A 26296-nucleotide genomic window follows, 5' to 3' on the forward strand; every position below is an offset into this window, starting at 1 on the left:
CAAATATATATATATATATATATATATATATATATATATATATATCTCAAGGGGACTTCAGCATGCACAAAATCACTGGCCATAATATAATCTTGATATAGAAGCAATTCATTGTTGGAGCTCAATTTCCACATTTGGAATAACATAAGAACAGCCCTGCTGGATCAGACCAGTGGTCCATTGAGTCCAGCATCCTGCCTCACACAGTGGCCAACCAGTTCCTCTGGAGGACCAACAACAGGGCATAGAGGCAGAGGCCTTCCCCTGATGTTGCCTCCTGGCTCTGAGATGCAAAGATTTAGTGCCTCTGAATGTGGAGGTTTCCCTCATTCACCATGGCTAGTAGCCATTGATAGACTTATTGCCCATGAATCCTTTTTAAAGCTGTCAATTTCTGTGGGCATCACTACATCCTCTGGCGGCGAATTCCACAATTGAATCACTCTCTGTGTAAAGTAGTATTTCCTTTTGTAGGTCCTGAATAGGGATGGGCACAAACCAGCTCACAAACCTAATTTTGTGACGAAAATAGCCCAGTTTGTGTTTCGCGAGCCAAGAGTTGTGTGATCGCGCCCACAACAAACCTCCAAACTACGTTCATTTTTTCACAGTTTGTTTTGTGGTTATGTGGTTTTGTTTGCGAGTGAAGTCCAAACGTTAAGTTCACCCACTTCTGGGTAAACTCACCACTTAAGACTTCACTCGTGCACAGGGAGGCTTGCAAAAGCCATTTAAAGGGAACGTTCCTTTTAAAAGGCTCTTCCAAGATCTTTCCCACCTTCCATTCTGTTGGATTTAGGGAGCCGCCCCCACCAGATCTTCCCCCTCACAGCATCACAAACCTCAAGAAACAAACCGATTCAGTAAACTTGGGGGGGGGGGGCTCATGAAGGTTCGTGTTCATGGGACCCCATGAACTGGGCCAAACCTCCATTTCCCCAGTTCGTGCCCATCCCCAGTTTTGAACCTACTGCCCATCAGTTTCATTGGATACCCTCAAGTTCTAGTATTTTGGGAGAGGGAGAAAATGTTATCTTTGTCAACTCTCTCCACGCCATGCATAATTTTATAAATCTCTATCATGTCCCCCCCTTAGTCATTTCTTTTCTAAACTGAAAAGTCCCAGACTCCTCAGCTTTTCCTCAAAGGAAAGACGCTCCAACCCCCTAATCCTCTTGGTTGCCCTCCTTTGTAGTTTTTCCAGCTCTGCAAGAATAAGAGAGTAATCGTCTTACAAAAGGTAAAAAATTACACGTCTGATGCATTTGGGTACATGTTTGAAAAAATACACATACAAATCATGTCAGTGACGAACAGCCCTCCTACACTTGCTCACTTTCCCTTTCCAAAAATGTAAAAAGTGCAAGGGGAGGGAGGATTCCTCTCTGCCCAGCATCTGAATACTGCATGCCTTAATCTTTGATGCAGTCTGCAGATCTTTTTGCGTTCAGGTAGATGTATCCAAAGACACAAAAGCCTGCGAAACAGACCCAAGCGTTTCACGGGCAAGGCTGAGCACTGGCTGGGGATACAGAATTTATTTTTATTAATATTATTGGATTTAATAGGCCACTCTTCCCTGCAAGTAGGGCTCGGGGCAGCTTACAACAAAAATAAATGCATTAATTAATATAAAACCCAATATTAAAATACCTAGAATATATATCAGCAAATAAAAACAGTATACAATCCAAGATGGTGGGAGTGAAGAAAAAAATTCAGCTTCCACAGGCCTACTAGGGGTCAGGTCGTGGAGGGTGTGCGTGTCAGTGAGAGAGAGCAAGAGAAAGAGCCAGGTTTCATACTGTCCCCGTCACTGTCCTCAACCAAATGCTTGGTTGAAGAATGAACACAGCGCACATTCCTCACCATATGACAGATTACTGATTAGGGAGGATATCTATCCATTTGCTGAGAGTCATGACACCTGTCTCTGGGCCACTCTGTGCTGCTACCAAAGGAGATCTGGGCTGATTTACGGGTTTATTGGTCTTATGGGCAAGAGAATCGAAGACTTTTTTTCCCCCCAGGGGAGGCACTGACATAAAGCGGAACACTCTCAGCACTCCAGCTAATGAGGCAGCCCAGACAGGCTCCAGAGGGAATGCTTTCCTCGCAAATTGGAATGCTGCTGGCTGCAACCGAAAAGTTTCAAGAGTGAGAAACAGGACTCCCTTGGATCTGTATGTGATATGAGGTCAAGCTAGCAAAATAAATTATAAAAATACATTATGGTGTACACATTAGTAAAAAAGAAAATAGGTTAAAAGAAATGATCCAAATATCAGACTCTTAAAACTTTTTACACACAGAGCTGAAAGTTTTACATATGCAATTGATGGGTATATCGCATAACCAGTAGAATATATGCGTTTCGACCCCTTAGGGCCTTCCTCAGTGGTCAGTATTACTACTGTAAGACAATGCACATCCAGAAATGCACATCCAGATTTTCTTTAGAGCCAGGTGTTGCTTTCTTATGTGATGTGCAATTGTTAAAAGTTTTCACAGTACGCCAGGGATAATCTCTCATGGTAACTGCACACGCTCTCCAAATTGTTTTGGTAACAAATACCCAATGTTTCTGGATATTTGTACCCTTTGGAGGAACGCTTAAAAGAGGATACTGTCTGCCAACCAAAATGGCATATTTTTTACCTAAAATAAAGTTGTACTGTGCAAGCTGTGCGTTTCTTATCTTCTTGTTCAATGTGCAGCCAGGATCCACATCAACATCCGCCATTAACCCGGCATCATGGAATTGTTGCTTCACCTTGGCAAAAGAAACATCAGCATTTAAGAAGGTTATCTGAAGGAGTGCGCATGAAAGCTTCTACCCAGAAATAAAACTTTGTTGGTCTTAAAGGGGCCACTGGACTCAAATTTTGTTCTGCTGTTTCAGACCAACACGGTTACCCAACCTGAAGCAGTCTGGGCTGAAATGCTGGAGAAATATTTCACGCCTTTCTGCCCAATCTGAGTGGCACCGAGAGGAAATACCTGCTGCGTGAGAATAAGAAGTCAATCACATCAACCTGGTAGGCAGCACAGAATAACGTATTTTGGTAAATGAGTTATAGAAATCATAACAGGATGCAAGGATGAAGTCTCATGACTCCGGTACGGATGAATTTTCAGCACCGCAACAAGATTTTACTTAGCCTTTCTGGCAAGTGCACATACAGGCCTGGACACGCCATTTCTCACAAATGCACTGTGCCCAAGTACAACGAATGAAGGGCCTAAGAACACAAGCTGTGCTTATTTTCTGCACAGAACTGTTTCTGGTGTAGGAAGGCACCACCTGGAGTTATCTTTAGTTCAAATATGCAGGATCAAATACTTTGTGGGATACATGATTGCTTTGCTTCTGTTCAACTGGCTACACTTCCAAGGCAATCCCCAGAAGCTCCTTGACAGCAACACTTCCCCCGGCAGACTGGTGTGTGCCCTGGATACCCCGAGGAGGCCAGCCTCAGGCTCCCTGTTAACGGAAGGCCACTTTACAATTCCAGATGTAATTCCAAGTCTTTTTGCAAGCCAGCCAGATGTTGCAGCTTAACCAAAACACAACCCAATCTGCAACAGTATACAGAATCACATCCATAAGCACAGCCCCTTCCCAAGGCCGGTGAAACAGATCGAGTGTATCATGCTGCCAATTATAATCAGCACCAAAACCTAAGAACATTATTCCACACTCCCCCCACCCCCCCAAGCAAACAAGTGCAGTGGTTCTAGGCACTCAGGGGTTTTGGAATGCTGTTTCTCTGACAGAAGGGTCCATTCTAGGCTGCAGAGAAAGCCAGTTTGAAACCATGAGCAGTGATTGTGGGACATGGTAGCATCTCCTTTACAGTGTCAAAAATCCCACTGGGCACATGCAAGTCCTACGGTGCGCCAAATATGGGACTCTACTTCCTGATTTGCTTTGATTTAAAGCCAATACAATGGCATCAGGCTACTTTGCTGGTGGTGGTGCACTAGCTCAAAGAATTCGGTGGCTGAAAAATTGAGAGGTCCTTCTTAAGTCCCCTACCTTTTGTGCATACTCATCACACGTTGGTCCAACTGGTACCACCATCACTTGCTGAGGAGATAGCCAGAGAGGCCTGGGACAAGGAAATAAACAGGGTATTACTAGAAGCCGCGATCTTGAACTGTGCTCAAATCATCACATGGTGTTACCTTTCAAGGGACACCTAGTGGACCTCTGCCAATCCCATTCCTTAGCAAAAAGCCAATTTGAAAATGAACACAAAGCAGTAATCCCCAGAGATGTAAGTGGCTGTCCATGTCTTCCAAAGGCACAAAGTACTTTCCACATTCAAGACTTCATGTACCTTCCCAAATTTTGTGTGGTGGGAAGCTACGGCTGTGCCCTGGCAGTGTCAGCTATGCTGCCATGGGGGTTGGGATGTTCTTTCAGTGTCTGTGTAAATTGCTTTAGCATTCCTTTCTCTCTGCTTGGCGCTGAAATGCTTACCTGTAAAGAGGTACAGGTGGTGATGTGTGTTGTCTGCCTTCCAGGCCAGCCGTGGGAGCCGCACAATTCCCAGCTCCGCATAGAAACGCTTGCTGGTTCTAGCCCGCGCGCGGGAGGGTGCCTAATTGGCCAGCGCAGTGGGGGGGTGCATACGAATGCCCTATATCTCATTAGGCTCAAGAGGCGACTGCTATTCTTAACAGTGACTGTGTTAATGCATCTATGGCTCTTCAATAAAAGTATAACCTTTCTAAAGAAATGTGTACTCTGTTGTTGGCGGTGGGTTCTGACAGGCAGCTGGAGCAGTAAAGAGATCAACCGAAGAGTGCTTTCAAGTGTCTCACCAAACTGCATACGAGGCCTTCCCCTGATGCTGCCCTCCTGGATCTGGGATTCAGAGGCTCAGTGTCTTTGAACGTGGAGGTCCTCCGGATGACAGAGATCAGTTCCCCAGGAGAAAAGGGCTGTTTGGAGGGGGGGGGGCTCAATGGCATCCCATCCCCACGGAGCTCCCTCCCTGCCCTCCCTAGTCTCCAGGCCCCCAAATCTCCAGGCACTTCCTGAGAGGGGTTGCCAACTCCTGATTTAGTTTTCATCGGCTCTGTCTCTTGCTCTCCTACCTTGTGCCCGTCTCTGGCATCCATACTGTAGAACACAACAAACTGAGTGCCAAAGTCAAGCTGTGATTCAAAATGTTGTGATTTACAATACGTTAAGAGCTGTGACTTACAATATGTAAAAAAGCTCTAGAAATGAGAACCCACCACCAATGTTCCCTCCAAGCTGTGGAGTCTTGTGAGCAAAAACACTACTTGGTGAGCTACTGGCAATAAAGTTGTGAGTGAGCGATTTGGCTACTGCATAAATTAGTTTGCTCTGGAGCCATCCTTCCTGAGCTAAGGCAGAAATGTGTGAGCCGGAGGCTAAAAAACCATGAGCTAGCTCACACTAACTCAGCTTAGAGGGAACACTGCCCACCACATAAGCATCTACTTCATGGTGGCCATATTTACATGGGAGCTCCAGCCATGAAAAGTCCTGGCTTCTGGCAAGCAAGGGCTGTTTTTTTTTTTTGGGGGGGGTGCCTTTTTTTTTGGGCCAGTTAACTCCTCATTGCTTGAGCTCCCTCCGACCCAGAAACAGATGCATGTAATACCATTTGCCTCCATAGTTTTCTGTCAAGATAGCAATCATCCTCTCCACAGATCCCAAGATAGCACGATGAATAATCACTGGCCTTTTCTTGTCAGCGCCATCATGACTAGAAAATACAAAAAAAAAAAAAAATAAGTTAACAAAAGCAGTTCACACACAAGGAAGCTTCTCAGAATATTAGAGGGAAAGCAAAGAAAAATGGACACACCTCACGTATGTGAGATCAAACCTGATCGGGAGCTGGAAATCTAACTGGATTGTAGCACACTGGTGGTATCGCCCGATGGCATCTTTAATCTGAATGTCAATCTTTATTGCGGAGGGGGGGGCAAGGAGAAAACATACGAACGTTAACAGAGTTAACAGAACTCTTGGGTTCTAGGACATCTTAAAGGACGGCCTCTCCTTTCTTTATAGGTAAATACACCCCCAGTTGGCAACAAGTTTACCAGTGGACCATTTTGAGGAAGAGGGGGAACATGCCTGCATATTTAACTGAATAGCAACTGCAGTGTGATGTAGTGGTTAGAGTATCAGTCTAGGATCTGGGAGACCCAGGTTCGAATCCCCACTTGTGCCACGGAGGCTCGCTGGGTGACCCTGGGCCTGTCACACACGCTCAGCCTAACCTACCTCTCAGGGTTGCGGTGAGGATGAGATGAAAGATAAAATGGAGAATGACGTGACCCACTCTGGGTCCCCGCTGGGGAGCAAGGCGGGGTATGGATTAAGTCAATAAGGCCCCACCTCTTGGCCTGTCCCTCCCTGCAACCTCCAGTGGAGGAGAGGGGAGGGAACAGAAGCCAGCTCCCCCTGCAGCCACAGCTTGATCACTGCCCCACACAGGGCCGGGGTGGCAGGCTCCCTCACGGCTGTGGCTGCTCGCCTGCCTCGAATGGGCCAAAGGCAGCTCCCCACCTGGGGTTAAGGTGGCCCTGGCCCGGTTGGGGGGGTGGGGTTGTGGCCACAAGTCATCAACCCAGTGGGATTCTTTCTGGTGGCCTTAATGGCCCAATCTGCCCCAGCTGTGAACAAGTGCATCAGCATTATTCTCGGTTACGCTGGATTGCTGCTCTCAAGGGGAAAAAACCCTGTTTGCCAGGAATCTCACTGGACATTCAATTTAGGCTCTCTCCTCCGCCTCCTTATTCCAGGGCCCGGTCCAGAGCCCTCACAAGGCCAGCAAACCACTCCACACGGCGCAGAAGCAGGCATTTTTATCTTTCCTCTCCATCACACAAAGAGGATCCCCGCACCAGGAAGGTCAGGAGCAAGGAAATCACTAAATGGAAGTCTGCTTGTACAAATGCATAGTGCAACACAGGATCTACCCTTCACGTTTCGCTATCCTAAACTCAAGATTCAGGTAACTAGCCCCCCCCCCTCTCCCAATGTGACTGGATACTTGTATTCAACATGTTGTGTGAATCAAGTGCAACCAAACTCAACGTCCCAATGCAGTTTCTCCACAATCAACACATGTGGAAAAGGCACGACCTTTAGTAACCCTTGGGGGGAAGAGAGGCAACCATTCAAAATCCCCTCGAGAGGCAATCTACTAACCTTTGGGCCATAGAAAGCTCCGTCTCCAGGGTTCAGTTCCCATTTCTCACCGAATTCATTCAGACTATTTTCAAGTTGCTGGTGCAAGAAAATACACAAGATATTAGGCTAACGCTACTTTGTAAAATGCACCTGATATGCAATTTTCTCTTTCTTGCAAGAGTTCAGGACTGAATCCTGTCCTGGATACGTGCATTCAGAATATATGCCGGTTTTATCACATCAGTCACTCGAGATCTAGAAATGCCATCCCAAGTATAAGCTTGCATTCTGTTTCATTGCACTGAAACAGAAATTAAGTGCATTAAGAGACAGCATAAAAATCGTGGCTACACTACAACTTCCTTTAGGTAAAGGTTTCCCTTGCTTGAAAGCCAGTCGAATCCGACTCTAGGGTTGCGGTGCTCATCTCAGTTTCCAAGCCGAAGAGCCAGCGCTGTCTGAAGTTCAGCATCTTAACCACTGAGCCATTGCAGCTCACCTTCCTTAGACACCTATAAACTCACACTCGTAACCACACCCCCACCACTGCAATTACAAGTCCCCATTCCCATTGAAGTTAGAAGTGCCCCAAATGCCCCGGTTTTGCTTCGCAACTAATTCCTCTGGGGAGAGGACTTAAGCCAAGCACACAGAATCCCAAGTCTTGGATAGTGGTCTCACTGGGCCCTCACCACCCAGAGAAACCTGCACCGTGGGAACTTTTCCTTTTAGGGGAGAGAAAATGTGTAAGTTGTTCCCCCAAACATCAGATCTGCTGGTCTGAAATTAGAAACCAATTTTCTTTTACCTCCCGGCCAGACAGGTATCAATTACCTTTTCAGCTTGATTCCACACTTCAATGTCTCCGAGATACTTTTCAGGACGGGTGGAGAGGTTGAGTTTGAAGGAAAAGCCAAACACGCCATAGACAGTGCGCAAGAACTCCAGGCAGCTCTTTATCTCGCTTTCAATCTGTACGTGGAACAAAAACAGACACAGTCAAAACAAGCACTTTTTCACGAGTCCGTTCTCTTTCCAGCTGTGCAGAGTCTCGTACCTGCTCCATGGCACAGAATATGTGAGCATCATCCTGCTGGAACCGCCTCACTCTGGTGAGCCCTGTAAGCGTCCCTGACAGCTCGTTACGGTGGAGAACGCCAAAGTCCGCTAGTCGCAGGGGCAGCTCCCGCCAGGATCTTGGCCGGTGATCAAACATCAGGCTGGAAGAAATAATGCGGTGGTCAGAAAGTTATCCACGACTGCACTCAGAATGTCTCTATGAAACATTCACAGCTTCCTCAGAAACACATTGAGAATACTAGATCAAGAGGAACGTAGTCCTGTTTGCTGGAAGTGCATTGCAGCCTCTTTCATAACACTAATTAAGCGTCATCATGTTTAACTGACTCATGACAACCCTTCATGGGGATTTCAAGGTAAGAGGCGAGCAAGATGCGGTTCGCCATTGCCTGCCGCTATATAGCATCCCTGGACCTCCTCAGTGGTCTCCCATCCAAGTATTAACCATGGATGACCCTGCTTTAGCTTCCGAGATCTGCTGACACTGAGCCAGTCTGGTCTATTCAGGCTGCTAACTGGAAGTACATTTCAGCCTCCTTCATAGCCTAACCTTAAAGACTTGCTGTGCCAACATAAAACCCAACGCTGCAACCCCATCCTAAGTGGGAACACGGTAACACGATTGCTGCCCTGACCTGGATAGCTCAGGCTAGCCTGATCTCGTCAGATCTCGGAAGCTAAGCCGGGTCGGCCCTGGCTAGTATTTGGATGTGAGACCTCCAAGGAAGACCAGGATCTTGACACTGAAGCAGGCAGTGGCAAACCACCTCTGAACATCTCTTGCTTTGAAAACCCCACAGGGTCGCCCTAAGCCAGCTGTGAGCTGATGGCACTTTCCACCACCAGCAACATGCTTGCTAAGACCATCAGGGAGAATTAGAGAATGGCTGGCCACTGGCAGTGCATTTGTCTGAACTGGCTCAGAGGAACAAACCCAGACCTGACTTGTGTGCATGGCCTGCCCAAGCTGCCCGGTTAAAGAGCTGTTCGTCTCACTTATCCAAGCCACAAAAGTCAGGACACGCCGCTATCTGGTTTTATTGCCACTCCAGGGTATGAGCACGAATGTCCTCCTCGGCTCACTTTCGCTCAGGGGTCATTTCGTAGAAAAAGAGCTAGGGGAACTCATTAGCATAACTCATTAGCATATGCCACACCCCCTGACATCAGGGGCCCGGCGGTGGGCCTGCAAGGCCGGCGGGAGTGCAAGGAAGCCCCACCAAGGCCCTCCCTGGCCCCAGGCAGGCAGGGGTGGGGAGAGGCGGGGAGGAAGCAATTTACCCTCCCTCTTCTCCTGCCTCCTCCTGGCTGAATGAGGGCCGGAAGCGGGGCGGCCGGAAGCAGGGGGCGGGGCTTCATCATGTGCCCCGCCCCCCGCACCTCACCCGGGGGAACTGCGTTCCCCCGCGTTCCGCCCCGACATGACCTCTGCTTTCGCTTATTCTGCCACAATTGCAGCTTGGTGGACTGAAACTCGTGAGACTGACGGCTCATAGCTTGGGTGGTTCAAATTAGACTTAAGAAGGAACAGATAGGTAGCGCCAAAGTACTTTGTAACTGAACAGGTATGAAGGAGGAAGCACGAACCTGAATCTCCCAGAAACTGGGGAGAGGTCAAGGCTGTAAAGACAACCACGGAGAAGCGGCCCTGGCAGAAAGGCTGGCTACGAGTCTCTGGCCAAGCAAAGTTTATTAGGGAACAGAATGGAAAGAAGTGACAGCTTGAGAGGCGTCCCCTTCTTTTTTTTTTTAAGCCCCCGGAGGGGATTTTTTATTAATTTTTTAAACACTACAAAAACTAGAAGAAAGAGAAAGGGAAAGCTACATATAAGGGAGAAAGTAAGAACCCACTACTAACTAAAAAACCCAAGAGAGGAGATCTCCAACTAGCTTTTTATACTTCATTCAGACTTTTAATCTTTGTACTTCTTATGAACTGTGTCAATCTTTTAACCCTTTTGACCATCCCCAGTTACATTTAATTGCCCAATAACAGTGCCCCCCATCATCCCCTAGAACCCAAGTTCTCAACGGCACAATTCAAAGTCCTTCAGCCTTTACTACTTCTTCTCTCTCTTCCGCAGTTTGTAGGAACTTTTTGGGGCTGATGCCCCCTGCTCAGACAAAGAGTCCCCTTCTTGAGCTCCGTTCCACGGGAAGACCAATAAGCACATCGCAGAAACGCTACCCCCATTATGCCAGGCCAGAGCTGAGTTAAATGGGACGGGCTGATTAATACAGCTAAACCCCTAACTTTCCTAGTGCACGAGTTTGTGTAAAAAGCAGATTCATCTCCAGAGCCACTTGAATGTTGGTCTCTCAGTAACAATGACTGAACACAACGTATAACTTCATTGGGATGGGGGGGGGGGGGGGTATTGGGGGGGGGGGGGGGGGGAGAGAACTAAGCGAAGCTAAAGGCTGCCCTCTGGCTTAGGTGATTCCAAGACCATACCAGTGTCCAGGGCAGTTCATCGGTTTCAGAGCAAAGATCTCTTTTTCCACTTCGAAGGAAAACATGTTGTCACTGTAGTGCTGCCAGTGCCCTGAAGTCACCCAGAGCTTGCTGTTGTAGACATTTGGAGAGACAACTTCCTGGAAGCCTCGTTTTCGATATTCACTCTGGAAGAGGGGGAGGACTTGGAATCAGAAACGCACCAGAAGAGAGTTAAAGAACCTGGTCAGTCTGTGGCTCACATTCGCGTGCGTGTAGCGAAGTCTGCACCACAGCAAAAACGAGCAAAGCAGTTAACTACGTCCTGGCATTTAGTGAAGTCGCTTAACAGACTGCAGCTGTTGAAATTGCTTTTCCCTGCAATTATGGCAAGTGGGAAGGGAAAGGGATACGGAATTACAGGTTGAGTGGACATGTCTGTCAGTGGCTGGCTTTCTTTTCGTGAGCCAGAGGGGTGCAGTGTTCAGACTAGTATTTGAGAGACTCGGATTTGAATTCCTGCTCCAAGTTTGCTGAGTGACTTTCAGCCAATCATATACTCCGCCTAACCTACCTCATGGGACTGTTGTGAGAATAAAATATAGAGGGGAGGAGATTGATATAAAAATCATTTTGGTCACCTATTGGGGAGAAAGAAGAGGAGATTGGATTTATACCATGCCCTTCACTACCCAAAGGAGTCTCAGAGCATCTTACAATCTCCTTTTCCTTCCTCTCCCCACAACAGACACCCTGTGAGGTAGGTGGGGCTGAGAGAGCTCTGAGAGAACTGCTCCAGGGAGAACAGCTCTGAAAGAACTTGTAAATGACCCAAGGTCACACCAGCAGCTGCATTGGAGGAGTGGGGAATCAAACCCAGTTCTCCCAGATTAGAGTCTGTGCTCCTAACCTACACCAAACTGGCTTCCTATAAGGCAGCTATAAATTAAGCAAACAAGTTTTTAGGGGTACAGGATCCTGAACCAGGTTTCCCAGAGTTCTAGCTTGATGTATGGAGTCATATGGATACTCAGACAGACAGACACAACACCTGAAACTTACAGGTAGGTGGTTTCAAGGCGACCAGAGAGTTTGTAAAGAGTTGAAAGTCTTGTGAACAGAGCAAATTCTAGTGAGACCCTCAGTGAATTGCAGTACAAGTCTAAGCTGTCTGTATTTATACACTGGCAGAGGGAAACCAAGCTGTGCAGCACCCGTCAAAACCGCTGCTTTTCACAGCACGTCTCAGGGGCGTGTTCTTCTGCTAATTACACCTCCATCTAGAAGCCTGTCACAAGGAACCGCTAAGAGGTTCATGCTGCCAAGGTGTGCACAAATCATGATTAAGCTGGAGTCTTGGGTGTTCTCGGAGAGCCGATACTGACAGCTTCGCCTGAGGCACCCTTCTCAGACAGCCCATTCCGTTGAATCACCTGCCCCTGCTCCAGGTGACAGGTTAACGAATATGGCAAAATGTTATCCATCCTGGTCCACACAAGAGAAACTGGAGGACTGTACTCCACTGACGGAACGGAAAACGAAATGTTTCAACTGTAATACGTCCATTAATACTAGCGCGTCACTTGTAGTACACATCCGTGATGACAGGACAGCACGTCTAAGCAGAACTGGCTGTGGACTCTAAATCTCACTTAGCAAACTGTGCAGGCCTCACAGTGACAAACATGCATTGGACCACTGGGCGCATCTGCATTACTCATGAGCTGTTGAACTATACAGGATGCTGAGAGTGATCGCTGGCTCTGTTTCTTCCTGTTACTACACTTGGTTATCAAAGAAGCCCACGCAGCCTGCCACCCATCACTGGTAAACTGTGTCCCCTATTCAGTGCTGGGAAAGGAGCAGAAGTTAATTGTTAAGCTCTTGGTGGGCTGCTGCGTGGAGGCGGATTCTAGGAACAGGCAGGTGAGATGGAGATCAGGCAGCACTCACACAGAGAAGAAAAAGAGTTGGTTTTTATACCCCGCTTTTCACTACCCAAAGGAATTTCAGTGGCTTATAATCGCCTTCCCTTCCTCTCCCACAACAGGCACCTTGTGAGGCAGGTGGAGTTGAGAAAGTCCTGAGAGAGCTGTGACTGGCCCAAGGTCACCCAGCAGGCTTCATGAGAAGGAGGAGTGGGGAATCAAACCCGGTTTTCCAGATCAGAGTTCGCCCCTTGAGAGCCAGTTTGGTGTAGTGGTTAGGAGCGCGGACTCTAATCTGGGAGAACTGGGTTTGAGTCCCCACTCCTCCACATGCAGCTGCCGGTGTGACCTTGGGTCAGTCATAAGTTCTTTCAGAGCTGTTCTCTCAAGGGCAGTTCTTGAAAGAGCTCTCTCAGCCCCACCTAACTCACAGGGCGTCTGTTGTGGGAAGGGAAAGGGATTGTAAGCTGCTCTGTGACCTCCTTCGGGTAGTGAAGGGCAGGGTATAAATCCAATCTCCTCCTCCTCCTCTTCACCACTACCACCAAACTGAGAGAAGCTGTTTGGGTGGTCTAGAAGCTCCACAAGAGGGCCGGAAACACGGTCAATGTGATTCCCATGCCTGTGGTAACACCTCCTTGAGCCTCCATCCAAGCTGACCTCGCAGCGAATACACCCAGCAGCAAGCAACAGCAGGACCAGATGCAAGGAAATCGTACAGTGGCTGGTAGGAAAGTATTAGTTAGATGATAGGTAACGAAGCCTCAAAATTATAAAAATAGGTTTTACTTACCCTGATGAATTCTATCAGCGTATTATAGATGTAAGCCCCCTTTGGTAGGAAAAAACAGCTGCCAGGACTGAGTTCGTGGAAGAAATAGAGTTCTTGATCCTATGGGGGAGGGGGAGAATTAACACCTCCGTTTTTCCACACACCAGGTGGGTGACTCACTGGGAACAAAATGACGTCGCAATCGGAAGTGACATCAGCACATCGACGATGATCTGGCATTAGCCAAATCTCTGTGGTTAACCATTTTAAATGTCATATTCAGAAACCCAACTGTTTTGCAGCTCCTTCAAGATAATGCCTTTTTCCAATCTGAAATATTCTCAGAAGATCCTTCCCCGCTCCCCCCCTCCACATGTCCATGCTACTGAGAAAGCCTCACCCGTCCAATTTTTCTGTGATCTCTGTTCTTTGCTTCTTCTTGGAACTTTTCCCATTCTTTCAGCATTTTCGCATCCGGGAATGAAATCCCGTAGATCCTCTGCAGGGTTTCCATATCAGATTTTCCTTCCCAATATGTAGAGGAATTCTGAAGTGAAACGTAAGAAAACGTTATTGTTGCAGAACAAATGACATCAGTTTTGAATCCTAGTTGGAAGACTCTGCTCTCTCTCTTTATAAAACCAATCTTTAAAATCCCATAGTTGTTAGATTTGCAGATAATTTTAAAAAAATTGTTCAGTGTTATTAAGCAGTAGTTTTGTGGAGTGGAACTCATTAGGTCACACAAAAGAGTGTAACTATTAATTCAGTTTCTAAGTAAACATAGCAATGAGAATTATACATGTATTAAAAAAGGCAGCCCTTTTTTGGCTATGACCCTAGCACCACTCACCCAAGACAGTGGGATAAAAGTGTTCAGATCTTGACTGAAATCAATGAGACTCAAAATTGCATGCAAGACTCACTGATTTCACTGAGGCGACTAGAACCAATGGGCAGCTTTTTAAAGGCTTCCAAATCCTTACTCCTGCATGAACTTCATATGAATAAGGAGTCCCAGGTGTTGCTTTAACATCCCTCAACTGCTACTATCACAAGCTAGACAATAATAATAATAATAATAATAATAATAAACTTTATTGTCATTGTACATAGTACAACGAAATTAAGGTGCAATTATTCAGTGATCTACAAGCATACTCATATACACTCACACAACCATACTCATATACACTCACACAACCATTAGGGTTCACATTGCAACTTAACCACCAATGTCACCCAAATTCCAATTCATACAGCATTTAAAGCAATAATAGCTCTCGAATAAAAACTGTTTTTTAATCTGTTTGTCCTTGTTTTGATTGTCCTATATCTTCTACCCGAAGGCAGCAGTTCAAACAGGGAGTGTTCAGGGTGTGACAAATCCTGCAAAATGTTCTTTGCTTTTTTCAAGCATCGAGAACTATACAATTCCTCCATGAGTGGGAGAGGACAGCCAATAATCTTCTGGGCTGTGATGATAACTCTCTGGAGTGCTTTCCTATCCACAGCCGTACAACTGGCAAACCAGACACAGACGCAGTATGTTAAAATGCTCTCTATTGAGCAGCGATAGAAAGACATCAGTATTTTCTCACTCAAGTTATTTTTCTTTAAAAGTCTGAGAAAAAAGAGCCTCTGCTGGGCCTTCTTCACCAAAGCAGTGGTGTTAGTGCTCCAAGTCAAGTTCTGCTCAATAATCACTCCCAAAAACTTAAAAGTAGCCACCCTCTCCACACGTTCTCCACCAATAAACAGTGGCTGAATGTCCGTTTTGTTCCTCCTATAGTCCACTACCAATTCCTTGGTTTTGGTGGTGTTGAGGATCAAATTATTTTCCCTGCACCAAACACAAAGCCGTTCTACCTCGTCCCGATAAGCAGACTCATCATTCCCAGAGATGAGCCCCACCACAGTGGTGTCATCAGCAAACTTGATGATGGTGTTACTGGGGTGGGTGGGGGTACAATCCTGTGTGTAGAGGGTATAGAGCAAGGGGCTCAATACATACAATTGTGTGTATACAAGGTGCTTTTTTTACGTACAGCCTTCCTAATTGCACTGCATAGGACAGGCATGAATCAAAGAACTACATCAGTTCAACAGCAGCATAACTCTTTCCAAAACCCAGTGAAACAGGTGTAATAATCAGGCTTAGTGTTACCTCCAGAACATCTTGCGGCAGAGAACTTGGCCCAATATAAGTACAGATATATGTGCTTTTCATAAAAAATGTGTAGAGCAGAGCTTCATTTCTTACCTTATGTATTTTTAATGCCTTTATTTTACCGGTATGCCTGACATGAGGTCCCCGGCAGAGATCGATCAAAGGTCCACACCTAAAAAACCAAGGATGATCCTCAGACTCACAAATTTCTGTGCATCACACAGTATACAAGATTTGGAGTGTGCATGCATGTGGGGTGGTGGTGTTACCTGTATACAGTAGTAGTTGGAGTGTTGACTTTTTCATTCAAGATGCGACACTTGAACTTATTATACTTTGGAAAAAATAAAAGAACCCGTTAGCTTTATGTCACTTCAAGATAAAACTTTTTTCCGATAGACCTACAAACTACTGCTACAGAATACACAACATGAATATGAACACAAAAATCCCGATGAAAAATATTTACTCAGAGACAAACAACCTCAAATGTCAGCTCAAGGGGGAAAACAGCAGTTGGGTCTGCAGCCGTGTGCTTCATTATAGCACAGATCTCCATCTTCAGCTGAAATGTCCATTACAGCTGACCTTAAGTATAATGCAAGCAGGGTGGACCACAGAATCCATGATAGTAGCAGGCTATCCCAGGGCACAGAGAGTTTCAAAGAGAATAACGATTCTGCAGCTCAATTGTCTTTTTAATCTTGCAGCGTTCTTGTGAAAGTGGTCCCTATGCTTTCAATTGTTTTCAAGCATTGACGCTAAGCTATTGAGTTCTGCAGTATGATAAACTTGACTTGGGAGGACAACGTGAAGTTTAGTAGAACAAAACACAGCTTGCACACGTGGGATCGCACAGGCAATCTGCAGCACCTCCAATTATGGGCTTTCACATAAGACTACAAGAAGATAAAAAGAAACTCCCTTTCTCTGACAGCAGCAAACTGACATTTCTCGATGATCAAAGATGGCAAAACTGGCCTGGGCAGACAAAATTAACATATCTAAAATGAGCACAATGAATTATTATAAGTGATTCTGCCTATACAACATGTGACTAGGGCAATGGAACAACTTCAGGCAACATTAAGCAATCTATTTTAGAAACCTACCTTAAACATTTCAAGTAAAGTTTCCTTTTTAACTTCCAGCCGCTCAAAAAGTTGCTTCTCCTTCATTATTTTCTTGCACAACGCCTCCAAAGCAGGGAAGTCATTGCTCGAGACGCACCTAAAGCAGATGGAGAAGCTCAGCGCCGTCTTTCCCGGCACTCTCACACATGCTGAATAATGCACTTTCAATCTACTTTCAATGCACTTTAGTGATCGTTTGCAAGTGGACTGAAAGTGCATTATTCAGTATGTCTGAAAATGCCCTACAAGTAATGTTGAAGCTCTGTTTCACGCCCCACATGTTTGCAACAGCCTTGATACAAACTCCTCCAGGCAAAGAGTGAACAGATACTGTCTTAGAGCATTTGATAATCTGCGCTGGTAAAGTGACTCTCACAGCATGAAGGATGACAGCCCTATCATTTAAAGCCTTGCTCGTACCAAGTTTCAGGGGAACATCTTCAGAACCCACCCCCTTAGGTGAGCCAAGCACCCTAAATTAAAAAGCAAACCAAAAAAAGTGCCTACCCATCATGAAGGAACATGTCATAGTAAAATCCATTCTCTATAGGTGGACCATAACACAAACAGCCACCATATACTCTCTCCATGGCTTCGCCCATTATGTGGGCACTGGAATGCCAGTATACCTAGTGAGAGAGAAGACAAAGAGATCAGATTAATACAGCTCGGCTGCAATCTTCTACCAGCTTTCTTCTCCGCTGCATTCCAGAGCAGTCTGAGACCAGCAAATCTTCTGAAGTCCATATTGTGCTGTCAACTGTGCGATCCTATGCAGAGTTACTCCCATTTAGGCTCACTGATTCCAAGGGGCTTAAGATTGGAGTAGCCGTGCACAGAGATTCCACTGTAAGTGTAACTGTCAATGCTTTTCCTCCAGCTTTAAAGAGGAGAAGCTGTGGGTCTCCCTTTATGCTTCTAGAACACGCAGCATAAGAACCCAAGGAGACTTCTTCCAACACAAAAGGATAACCAGAAAATGACCCACATTCCAGAACATCCGCCAGCACAGATAGGCAATCATCTTGTCTCAAACATCTTGTCTCAGTGTTTTGTTAACAGCCAGATAAGTTTCAGTGGGACTTCCAGGCAACTCTTAGGCTAAGAACATAAGAGCCCTGCTGGATCAGACCAGTGGTCCATCTAGTCCAGCCTCCTGTCTCACACAGTAGCCCACCAGTTCGTCTGCACGGCCAACAGGGTGCAGAGGCCGAGGCCTTCCCCTGACGTTGCCTCCTGGCTCTGGGATTCAGAGGCTTAGTGCCTATGAATGTGGAGGTTCCCTTCAGTCACCATGGCTAGTAGCCACTGACAGACCTATCCTCCCTGAATCTATCTAATCCCCTTGTGAAGCTGTCTATGCCTGTGGCCATCACAGCAGTGAATTCCACATTTTAATCACTCCCTGTGTAAAGAAGCATTTTCCTTTTGTCTGTCCTGAATCTTCCGCCCAGCAGCTTCATTTGACGCCCTCAAGTTCCAGTATTTTGGGAGAGGGGGAGTCTAGACAACCAAACAGCCCCTCCTCCGGACAGCATCACACGTTGTCTCTTAAACTCAGAGGTACTATCACTGTAATGCTCCAGCAGAAATTTAAATGGTTTAAGTTATGCTGGAAACTATTTCTCATATAGCTGGCACTCTCAGAGATCATTCAATGGACCACATACTTTAGAATATTCTGCTTTCCTCCCTGTTGAAAGAGAAACTGATGCAGAAGTTTAAGAACAAATACTGTGCCTGAAACTTAAAAATTCGCTTTTACTTTCCGTAACCTATATAGAGCAGATCTTACAGGAACTATAAAAATATAAAAAAGCAGAAAATTTGAAGGTTTATATGGTGGTGGTGGGAAGTGCTGTCAAGTTGCAGATGACTTACGGTGAACCCGTAGGTTTTTCAAGGCAAGAGATGAATGAAGGCGGTTTGCCATGTGCGGCGACCCTGGAGTTCCTTGGTGGTCTCTTATCCAAATACTAAACAGGCCAACCCTGCTTAGCTCCAGAGACCTGACGAGATCAAGTGAGCCTGAGCTATCCAGGTCAGGGTAAAGTTACACGTATACCATTTTCATTCTTCTAACGCTGTTATGTCAGATTTTTAGAAAGCAAAGAATGCTAGGCAAAAGCAGCTGTTACCCTTTTAGCGCCGCTATCCTTTTAGCTTGTAAAACAAAAAGCGAATCAAGGCTTGAATGCTGTGTGATCACATGCATGCCAAGACGTTTATGGATGCTATAGGATCCTGCTTCTCAGAAACACGGGGCTTGTGTTTTTGCACACCGCCTCTGAAACACAGGTGCTTACTCCAACATAATCCAGCGTGCCATTGTAGTAGTTGGATCTCCCCCAGGAATAAGCACTATATAGATTACTATGGCCCATTATCTGTGATATCCCATGTATCGCCCAAGTATTAATAAAGTTTAGTCATGCTTCGGTTTGTGGGGCCCTTCTACATGAGAGGGTTATTACCTGCCCGAGCCCACTGACGGCAATGGGACCGAACAGATACTAGCACTCTGCAGACAGCACGGGGTCAACCTCCCTCAACAGATGCTGCAGAAAAGATGGCCAACTGCAGTCAAACATTTAACCTCCGTTGTAATAGTAACTAAAAAAGTTAATTCACCTGAGATGCCACGAATAAATGTTAGCTCTATCTGAAATCATTCGCTAAAAAACCCATTAATTCAATCTGAAAGAGGATACCAAGAATAAGAGTTAACTCAACTATTGGTTTCCAAGTGAAGGAGTAAAATACAGCCCTGAATGGGCTACTATACACGTTTGAACAGCTGCCAGGGTACAGCTTGCTACAGGCATAGGCCAATCTATCTAAGGCATGTATGATTAATGCAGACTGCGAAATACTGATTTCAAGTAGTGCTAATTTCCTGACAACTGACATGATTATTCCCAACAGCAAACTCATCATTAGTCTGGGTATTGTAAAGTTTCCCTTCCGCACCAAGAAGTTTATAAATACAGTTGTCGGGAGTGATAGGTTACCGCTTGAGCGTCTTCATCGTCAAATTTGAGCAGCTCCAAGGTACAGTCTCCCTCCAAAGGGCGGTCTAGATCCCAAACCACTTTGTTCACTCGAGCAATGACAGTGTTGTCAGCCAAACCCTGACTGAAAAGGATAAACCAATAGTTACATAAACCTTCGGTACACTGTAAGAAACAACCTAGCTTATATGCTGCCTTTTAATTGCCATCCATGGTATTTCAGCCACATTTATTCGGAGGCCTGGCGCACACGTAATGTTTGCCAGTTCCTTATTTTCAGCCTCCCGTGTGCAGTCAATCCAGACACCCCTATGCAGTCCTCAGTTTATAGAACACCATCTCAGGACTCCCAGGATCACTTATAGTGCAATCCTAAGTGACGTCACACCCTTCCACTGAAGCCAATGGATTTACAAAGGTGTAACTCTGCTTAAGATGGCTGGGCTAGAGTCATAGAGTTAGCCACTTCTGCAGTAGCTGCTACCTGAATCCCAACAGCTAATTAAAACTGGCTTGCCACTCTCTTACCATCAAGACCTTACAAAAATAAAATACAGAATTTTACATTACTGTAGTATGAATGGGAATACAAAGGGTTTTTTATATAGGTTTTTTTTCTTCCTGATTGTTCATATTCATATTTTTTTCTTGGTTGTATGGATTTCTCTTTTAAGAGATATTTTATTAGAATGCACGAAAGCCTGTTATATAGAAGGCTTCCCCCTTGTAGGTCTGATATTGCTAGCAGACAAGATAATAGGTACAAAGTTCATGATTCTGTAGTTCTTAAGGGCAAAACCTTGCAATGTCTGGGTCAGAGAAGATTTTAGTCTCGTATCAGTAAAAAAATACTTTTGTTTGGGGTATAAAGATTCCTTGCCCATTATCATTTTAGATTAGGTTAAGTGAACACTTGGATTTACGTAGATACATCTCTCTTTACATCTGACACATCATAAGCTTATTATTCAAATGACCATTGTCTTTTATAACCAATTATGCTTTTTGAATATTGTTTTCTTGATGATGTCAGTTCATGTATAAAAGATCATGTACTTCCCGAATATGCTCAGAAAGCAGTCAACTTTTGATGGGCTATTTGGTCCAACTGTTTTCCCATGTCTAATTGCAATTAAACATAGATCTTCCTCCTCATTTGACTTCAGTGTTGATTTGGAATCTAATATGTATAACATTACCTAAATACAAAATTCATTTCCAGTTACTATCACCGAGGCCCATCAACTTGCGCAAAGGGCTACAATTCACATTAAAACTATTCCTTCAAAGATTTCCATAAATTGTTTTTTTGAAGCCATGTTAGAACTGGTATTATTTAAGTTTAAAAAGCAAGAGTGCTACAAAGAAACGGAGTAGCAAGGGAGCAGATTTACCTAGTATTCATTTGCAATCCAGAGGAAGAGTTCTCAAGGAACAAGCTTACCTGATTCCACAAGCAATTTGGTACGGTGTCGTCTTCCAGGACTCAGCATCAACTATCTTGCCATCAGGTAAAGTAACTTTAATGGGTCGGCTTCCTTTAGCAGCTCGTTCTGCCAGAAGCGAGTCATGTTCTGCTTTAAGTTTATGGTACAGCTCCAGACGCTGGTTGATATATTCAGGCCATGGATTCAGCTGCATGTGAAGACGAGTGGTGAAGGGGAAAGACCCAGATAATCTAGATCCGACTGATTACTTCAATTTATTTTTTTACCTTCATTTATAGCCCAACTTTCTCACTGACACCCAAGGCAGATTACTTCATTTATAAAAAACCCAAAACCCAGACAGCATATGACATCCAATAAACCAACGCAGGGGGAGTGGGTTAAAATCACTAAGACGGATAACAAGGTTTACTTCTTACTTTTACTGTGAACCAAGATGGTTCCTAAAACAGCTATCAGTAGCAAGTCACATCCAGAGATGTTTCGGATACTGTGACTGCATAACCCATGCTTATTACCATGGCAACTAGATGGGGCTCCACTTTCTGAGGGAGTACATCTAATTAAGATCAAATTATGGGGATAAACAAAAAGTCAAGGCTATTGCCTTCATGCCCTGTTTTATATGCCCCCCAGAGGTACCAGGTGATGAGCCACTGCTGGAAACAATTTGAGTACGTGGACCTTTGTGATCCAACATGAAGACTCACGTGGCTGTTCTGATGTTCTTACCCACCACTGATTCAGAAGTCACAGATGACTAGAAAAAAGGGTGTCACAGTGCCCCACAAATCTGCCATTGCTCAAAACCCAGAAAAAACATTCCTGCAGCACCTCCCAACTGATTGCTTTCACACATGTTCAATAACGTAATTCCAATCCACTTTGCAACTGGATTCTACTGAGGGAAACAACAAAATTCACTTGAAAATGATCACTAAAGTGGGTATGTGAAAACGCCCCAAGTCCCAGAACATGCTATAGTCCAATCCGATGCAGAATTTCTCCAATCCACTCCCCACTTTTCAGCAGGCTTAGACTTTGCACAGGACGGCACTGTGTAAAACTTGAGTCCCCTGGATCTACTTTTTTCAACAGATGCTCATGCAGTACATTGGGCATCAAGTCAGTGTTCTGTAAGGATGTACGATGCATAGCTGGGGGAAGGGGAGTTCACAGAAGATTAACTGCCCTGCTAGCCAGTTGATCCTTTTGAACTCGGACTGTAACAAGATCATGAAGGGAGAGAGAATAACTTCATTTATACCAATGGAGACTCAAAGAGGCTTATGCCATTTTCCTCTTCTCCATTTTACTCTCACAACAATGCTGTGTGGTAGGTTAGGATGAAAGTATGCGAGTGGCCCAGGTTCGCCCACCAAGTTTCCATAGCAGAGTGGGAATCTGAGCCTGGGTCTCCCAGACCCTAGCCTGATACAGGCTCTCAATTAAACGAACGCCCCAAACATATTAATTTGGAAGAAATCTCCACTGAATCAAGGACAACTTTCTAATGAGCAAACCTGCTCAGGCACAAAGGAAATTATCTGCCTCCTACTCTCCTGGCATTCCATTAACAATACACGCTCAGTTATTCAGCAGAACATTTTTACAAGGGATGGCGTACGTACTACGCACAGCAGAACAGGTCAGTCTGTTGCTGTATGTATTGCCCTACTCTGTTCTTATAGCATCTTAATGTTTGTGCATGGTTTCAGATTTCTGCTTCCTTTCACATTTCGGCAGTCCTAATCCTATTGCACTGCTTGTTAGATGTCCCATCCTATTGATTATATTGACTTACACTATGTAATCCACCTTCCGTGTCAGTGAAAAAAGGTAAACTATAAATCTATATGTAAATTAAATCATTTAAAGTACATATTCATTTTTTTTCCCCTGTTAAACACATGCTTACCTCTGTGCAACCGCCATCAGCCGCTACCTCCTTGCTTTTCTTCTTTCCTGCTTCCTTCTTCTTCCCCTCCCCAGCACCAATCTAAAAGATTAAAAGCAAGTCAGTCGATTCACTAGTGTCAGCAACTACTAGCTAAACCATGTTGGGACCAGAAACTTTAAGAACTCTGTGCCATGCCCAGAATGTCAATGTGCATCAGGGACATCTGGGTTCCTAGCCCTAACAGTTCCTCTGGGTAACTCCAGGCAAGTCACTATTTCTCAGCTTCACCTAAACCACTCAGTTGTCATTGGGTGGATAAGAAGCATATGCTTAAGCAAGCACAGGTAACCAAGACTGTGACCGCAAGAACACAGCCCACTAGAAGCTCCTGGAAAGCTCACAATGAAAGAGGGGGAGGAAAACAATTACTTTCGTGCTCATTACCAGATTGTACTGCCTCAGCGGTATGCTGTCTCTGTACACAAAGACTGCATCAAGGTGTCATTGCTAATTAAGAACATAACATAATTCTATTCTGTTTATGTATTAAGAGTTCCAGACCACCCTAGAGCAGATTTTTCTTGAAGCCGTTCACAACATAAACTTAAATTAAAACATCTAGCAATACAAAACATAAATAAAGTCAGTCACAACAGGGAGGACTTAAGGAAGGCAACTCCGCAGGTTTCTATTTCAATTAAAAGTTCTCTGGAATTAAAAGTTTCACCTGCAGTGTCAAGGTGACCTTCTCTAGGGCAGGAAAGCTGTAGAACAGCTTTGACAGAGTTGTCCTCTAAACTATCCCCATCTACGCTATCCTGAAGGTCCTTAGATGAAAATGAATGTATTAATTAAATACCTAAATATAGTTTACTTATACCTCACTCTGCTCCCAAAGCAGCTTTACTTCATGCTCCCCCGTGAGAGGGTTTCGCCTGAGAGTGTGTGACCACGCCAAAAGTCACCTAGCAAGCTTTTAAGTCAGTGCGGGAATCTGAATTCAAGTCTGCTCGATCCTACACTAACCCCTACCCCACACTGGCTGGCGAGTGAAAAGCAAAGACATGATAGACGCATTACAGACACCAAAGCTGACTCACACAAGAAAAGCCAAAACTTTGGGTGGGGAAGCAGTGACTAAAAGAGTCATCCGCCCAGCTGTTAAATCCACACTGGAATCCCAGAGAAGACTTCCAGCATGCACTCCGAATGATAATATTTGGCTGGAAGGAGTTAAAGGAACACCTACAAGGGGGTGCTGCCCCACCCACAGGGATGTTCCTGTCCTATTCGCTGGATTTTCAACTTCCACTAAAGGTGAAGAAAAAGTTTACACAGCCTTTTCACCATCCAGTCATCCCAGAAAGATGCAGACCTTCTCTTACCACTATTATTAATGCACAATAAGGTGTTCCGAGTGCACCTCTTGCTGTAACTCTTACAATGGCCCTATAGGGTGCAGAATGCTGCGGCCAGGCTGTTGATGGGCCTCCCGTGTAGGGAGCACATCCAGCCTGCGCTTAGGCTGCTGTACTGGCTGCCAATTGTTTACCGGATTCGCTTCTAGGTGCTGGTGCTTACATTTAAAGCCCTATATGGCCAGGCTTACCTGAGGGACCACCGTTCCCCATTTGTGCCCCAGAGAGCACTATGGTCTGGGGTCCAACAACGTCTATCTATCCCAGGCCCCAAGGAGATGAGACTTGCCGTTACCAGGGCCAGGGCGTTTTCGGTGGCGGCTCCTTACTGGTAGAACGAGGTCCGGGATGAGATCAGGACCCTGCGGGACCTCTCACAGTTCCGCAGGGCCTGCAATGTTCCGCCAGGCTTTCAAATAGGAGCCGCCACCACAGTTACCATCAATCCGGAATATCGGACTGGCCCACTCTGAGCCTCACCGGCTAACATCTGGACCGTGGGACTGATTTTAAGAAGAAGAGATTGGATTTATACCCCGCCCTTCACTACCCAAAGGTGTCTCAGAGCAATAGGAGCCGCCACCACAGTTACCACCACAGTTACCATCAATTCGGAATATCGGACTGGCCCGCTCTTAGCCTCACCGGCGAACATCTGGACCTTGGGACTGATGCTAAGATCTGAAGACAGAAGGAATGCAGATACAACACCATTCATCTTAAGGTTACTCTGCTGTAGCAAGCACTTTATTTTAAAGATTGTTTTTAAAGGGATTTTAATATTTTTATTGATTTATTTGTATCGGCCTGTTGGCTGTCTCCTGTAAGCCGCCCAGAGCCTGTTCACAGGGTGGGCGGGGTATAAATGTAAATATAAATAAATAAATATATTAGGCCAGTATTGTCATAATTAATACTGTAGATAAAGGGTGGAGGGAGATTGAGAGAAGTTTGCCTAACGCCACCTGTTGAGGTCCTGTCAAGCATAAAATATGAACCAGGCAGTTCCTGATTATTACTGGTTTTCCAGTGAAACTAGCACTGTAGTTGACTCTGGTTTTCTTTCCCTGCCACCCAAGTACACATCCAAAACCACATCCTGTCTTCAGCCTCCTTCAGCTAAGCCTGATAAACTCTAGACTTCCACCCCAAGGCCCAGGACTGACAGGACCACAGGTGTAATCCTGCGCTTCCCTAAAATTAAGCTTCGTGTATTCAACAAGGCCTAATCTTCAGCCTAAAATTTCAAACAGGCTCAGTGGAGTCACTCTACATAGGACTACGCCACCACGATGCCACCCCAGCAGCATTAAGTATTTGGTACTTTAATTAATTACATTGTTTATCATCTACCTTTCTCACCGTGTACTAAACATTGTACGGAGTTTCAGGCTGGGCCAAGGGGAGACCTGCATGCTCAACTATGAAGTTCACTGGGTGACTTTTCAAGATGGGTAGCCATGTTCATCTGTCAGTAGCAGTAGAAAAGAGCAAGAGTCCAGTAGCACCTTAAAGACTAACAAATTTTGTGGCAGAGGACAAGCTTTCAGGAGCCACTGCTCACTTCTTCGGATACAGCTAAAATGAGAGTCCATCCGTCCTATTTATTGGAAATTGGAATGATTTCAGATGCCAAATATACACCTCCTAATATGGCATCTGGAATCACTCCACTTTCCAATACAGAGGACCGATGGACTCATACCCTAGCTGTATCTGAAGACGTGATCAGTGACTTGCCCTGCCACAAATTTTGTTAGTCTTTAAGGCGCTACTGGACTCTTGCTCTTTTCTGCTGGGCGACTTTTGATACTCT

At 45.3% G+C, this 26296-nt stretch overlaps 1 protein-coding gene across 1 annotated transcript in view; it reads right to left on the reverse strand.

Annotated features, from left to right (window-relative positions):
- The window catches only part of TARS (threonyl-tRNA synthetase), a 28333-nt gene that overhangs the window by 1596 nt on the left and 441 nt on the right, over window positions 1–26296 (reverse strand). The window contains exons 2-18 of the mRNA XM_015422522.1: window positions 23081–23161; window positions 21159–21349; window positions 19715–19838; window positions 17211–17332; window positions 16683–16800; window positions 15840–15904; window positions 15664–15742; window positions 13801–13947; window positions 13422–13520; window positions 10722–10888; window positions 8244–8406; window positions 8021–8158; window positions 7205–7282; window positions 5850–5950; window positions 5643–5747; window positions 4040–4112; window positions 2659–2773 (exon numbers count right to left, since the gene is read on the reverse strand). Of these exons, the coding sequence (XP_015278008.1) occupies window positions 2659–2773; window positions 4040–4112; window positions 5643–5747; window positions 5850–5950; window positions 7205–7282; window positions 8021–8158; window positions 8244–8406; window positions 10722–10888; window positions 13422–13520; window positions 13801–13947; window positions 15664–15742; window positions 15840–15904; window positions 16683–16800; window positions 17211–17332; window positions 19715–19838; window positions 21159–21349; window positions 23081–23161 (1966 nt within the window). The remainder of the gene's footprint in view (window positions 1–2658; window positions 2774–4039; window positions 4113–5642; window positions 5748–5849; window positions 5951–7204; window positions 7283–8020; window positions 8159–8243; window positions 8407–10721; window positions 10889–13421; window positions 13521–13800; window positions 13948–15663; window positions 15743–15839; window positions 15905–16682; window positions 16801–17210; window positions 17333–19714; window positions 19839–21158; window positions 21350–23080; window positions 23162–26296) is intronic.

This window comes from Gekko japonicus, unplaced genomic scaffold (genome assembly GCF_001447785.1).
Source record: "Gekko japonicus isolate JY-2015 unplaced genomic scaffold, Gekko_japonicus_V1.1 scaffold1302, whole genome shotgun sequence".
NCBI lineage: Eukaryota > Metazoa > Chordata > Lepidosauria > Squamata > Gekkonidae > Gekko > Gekko japonicus.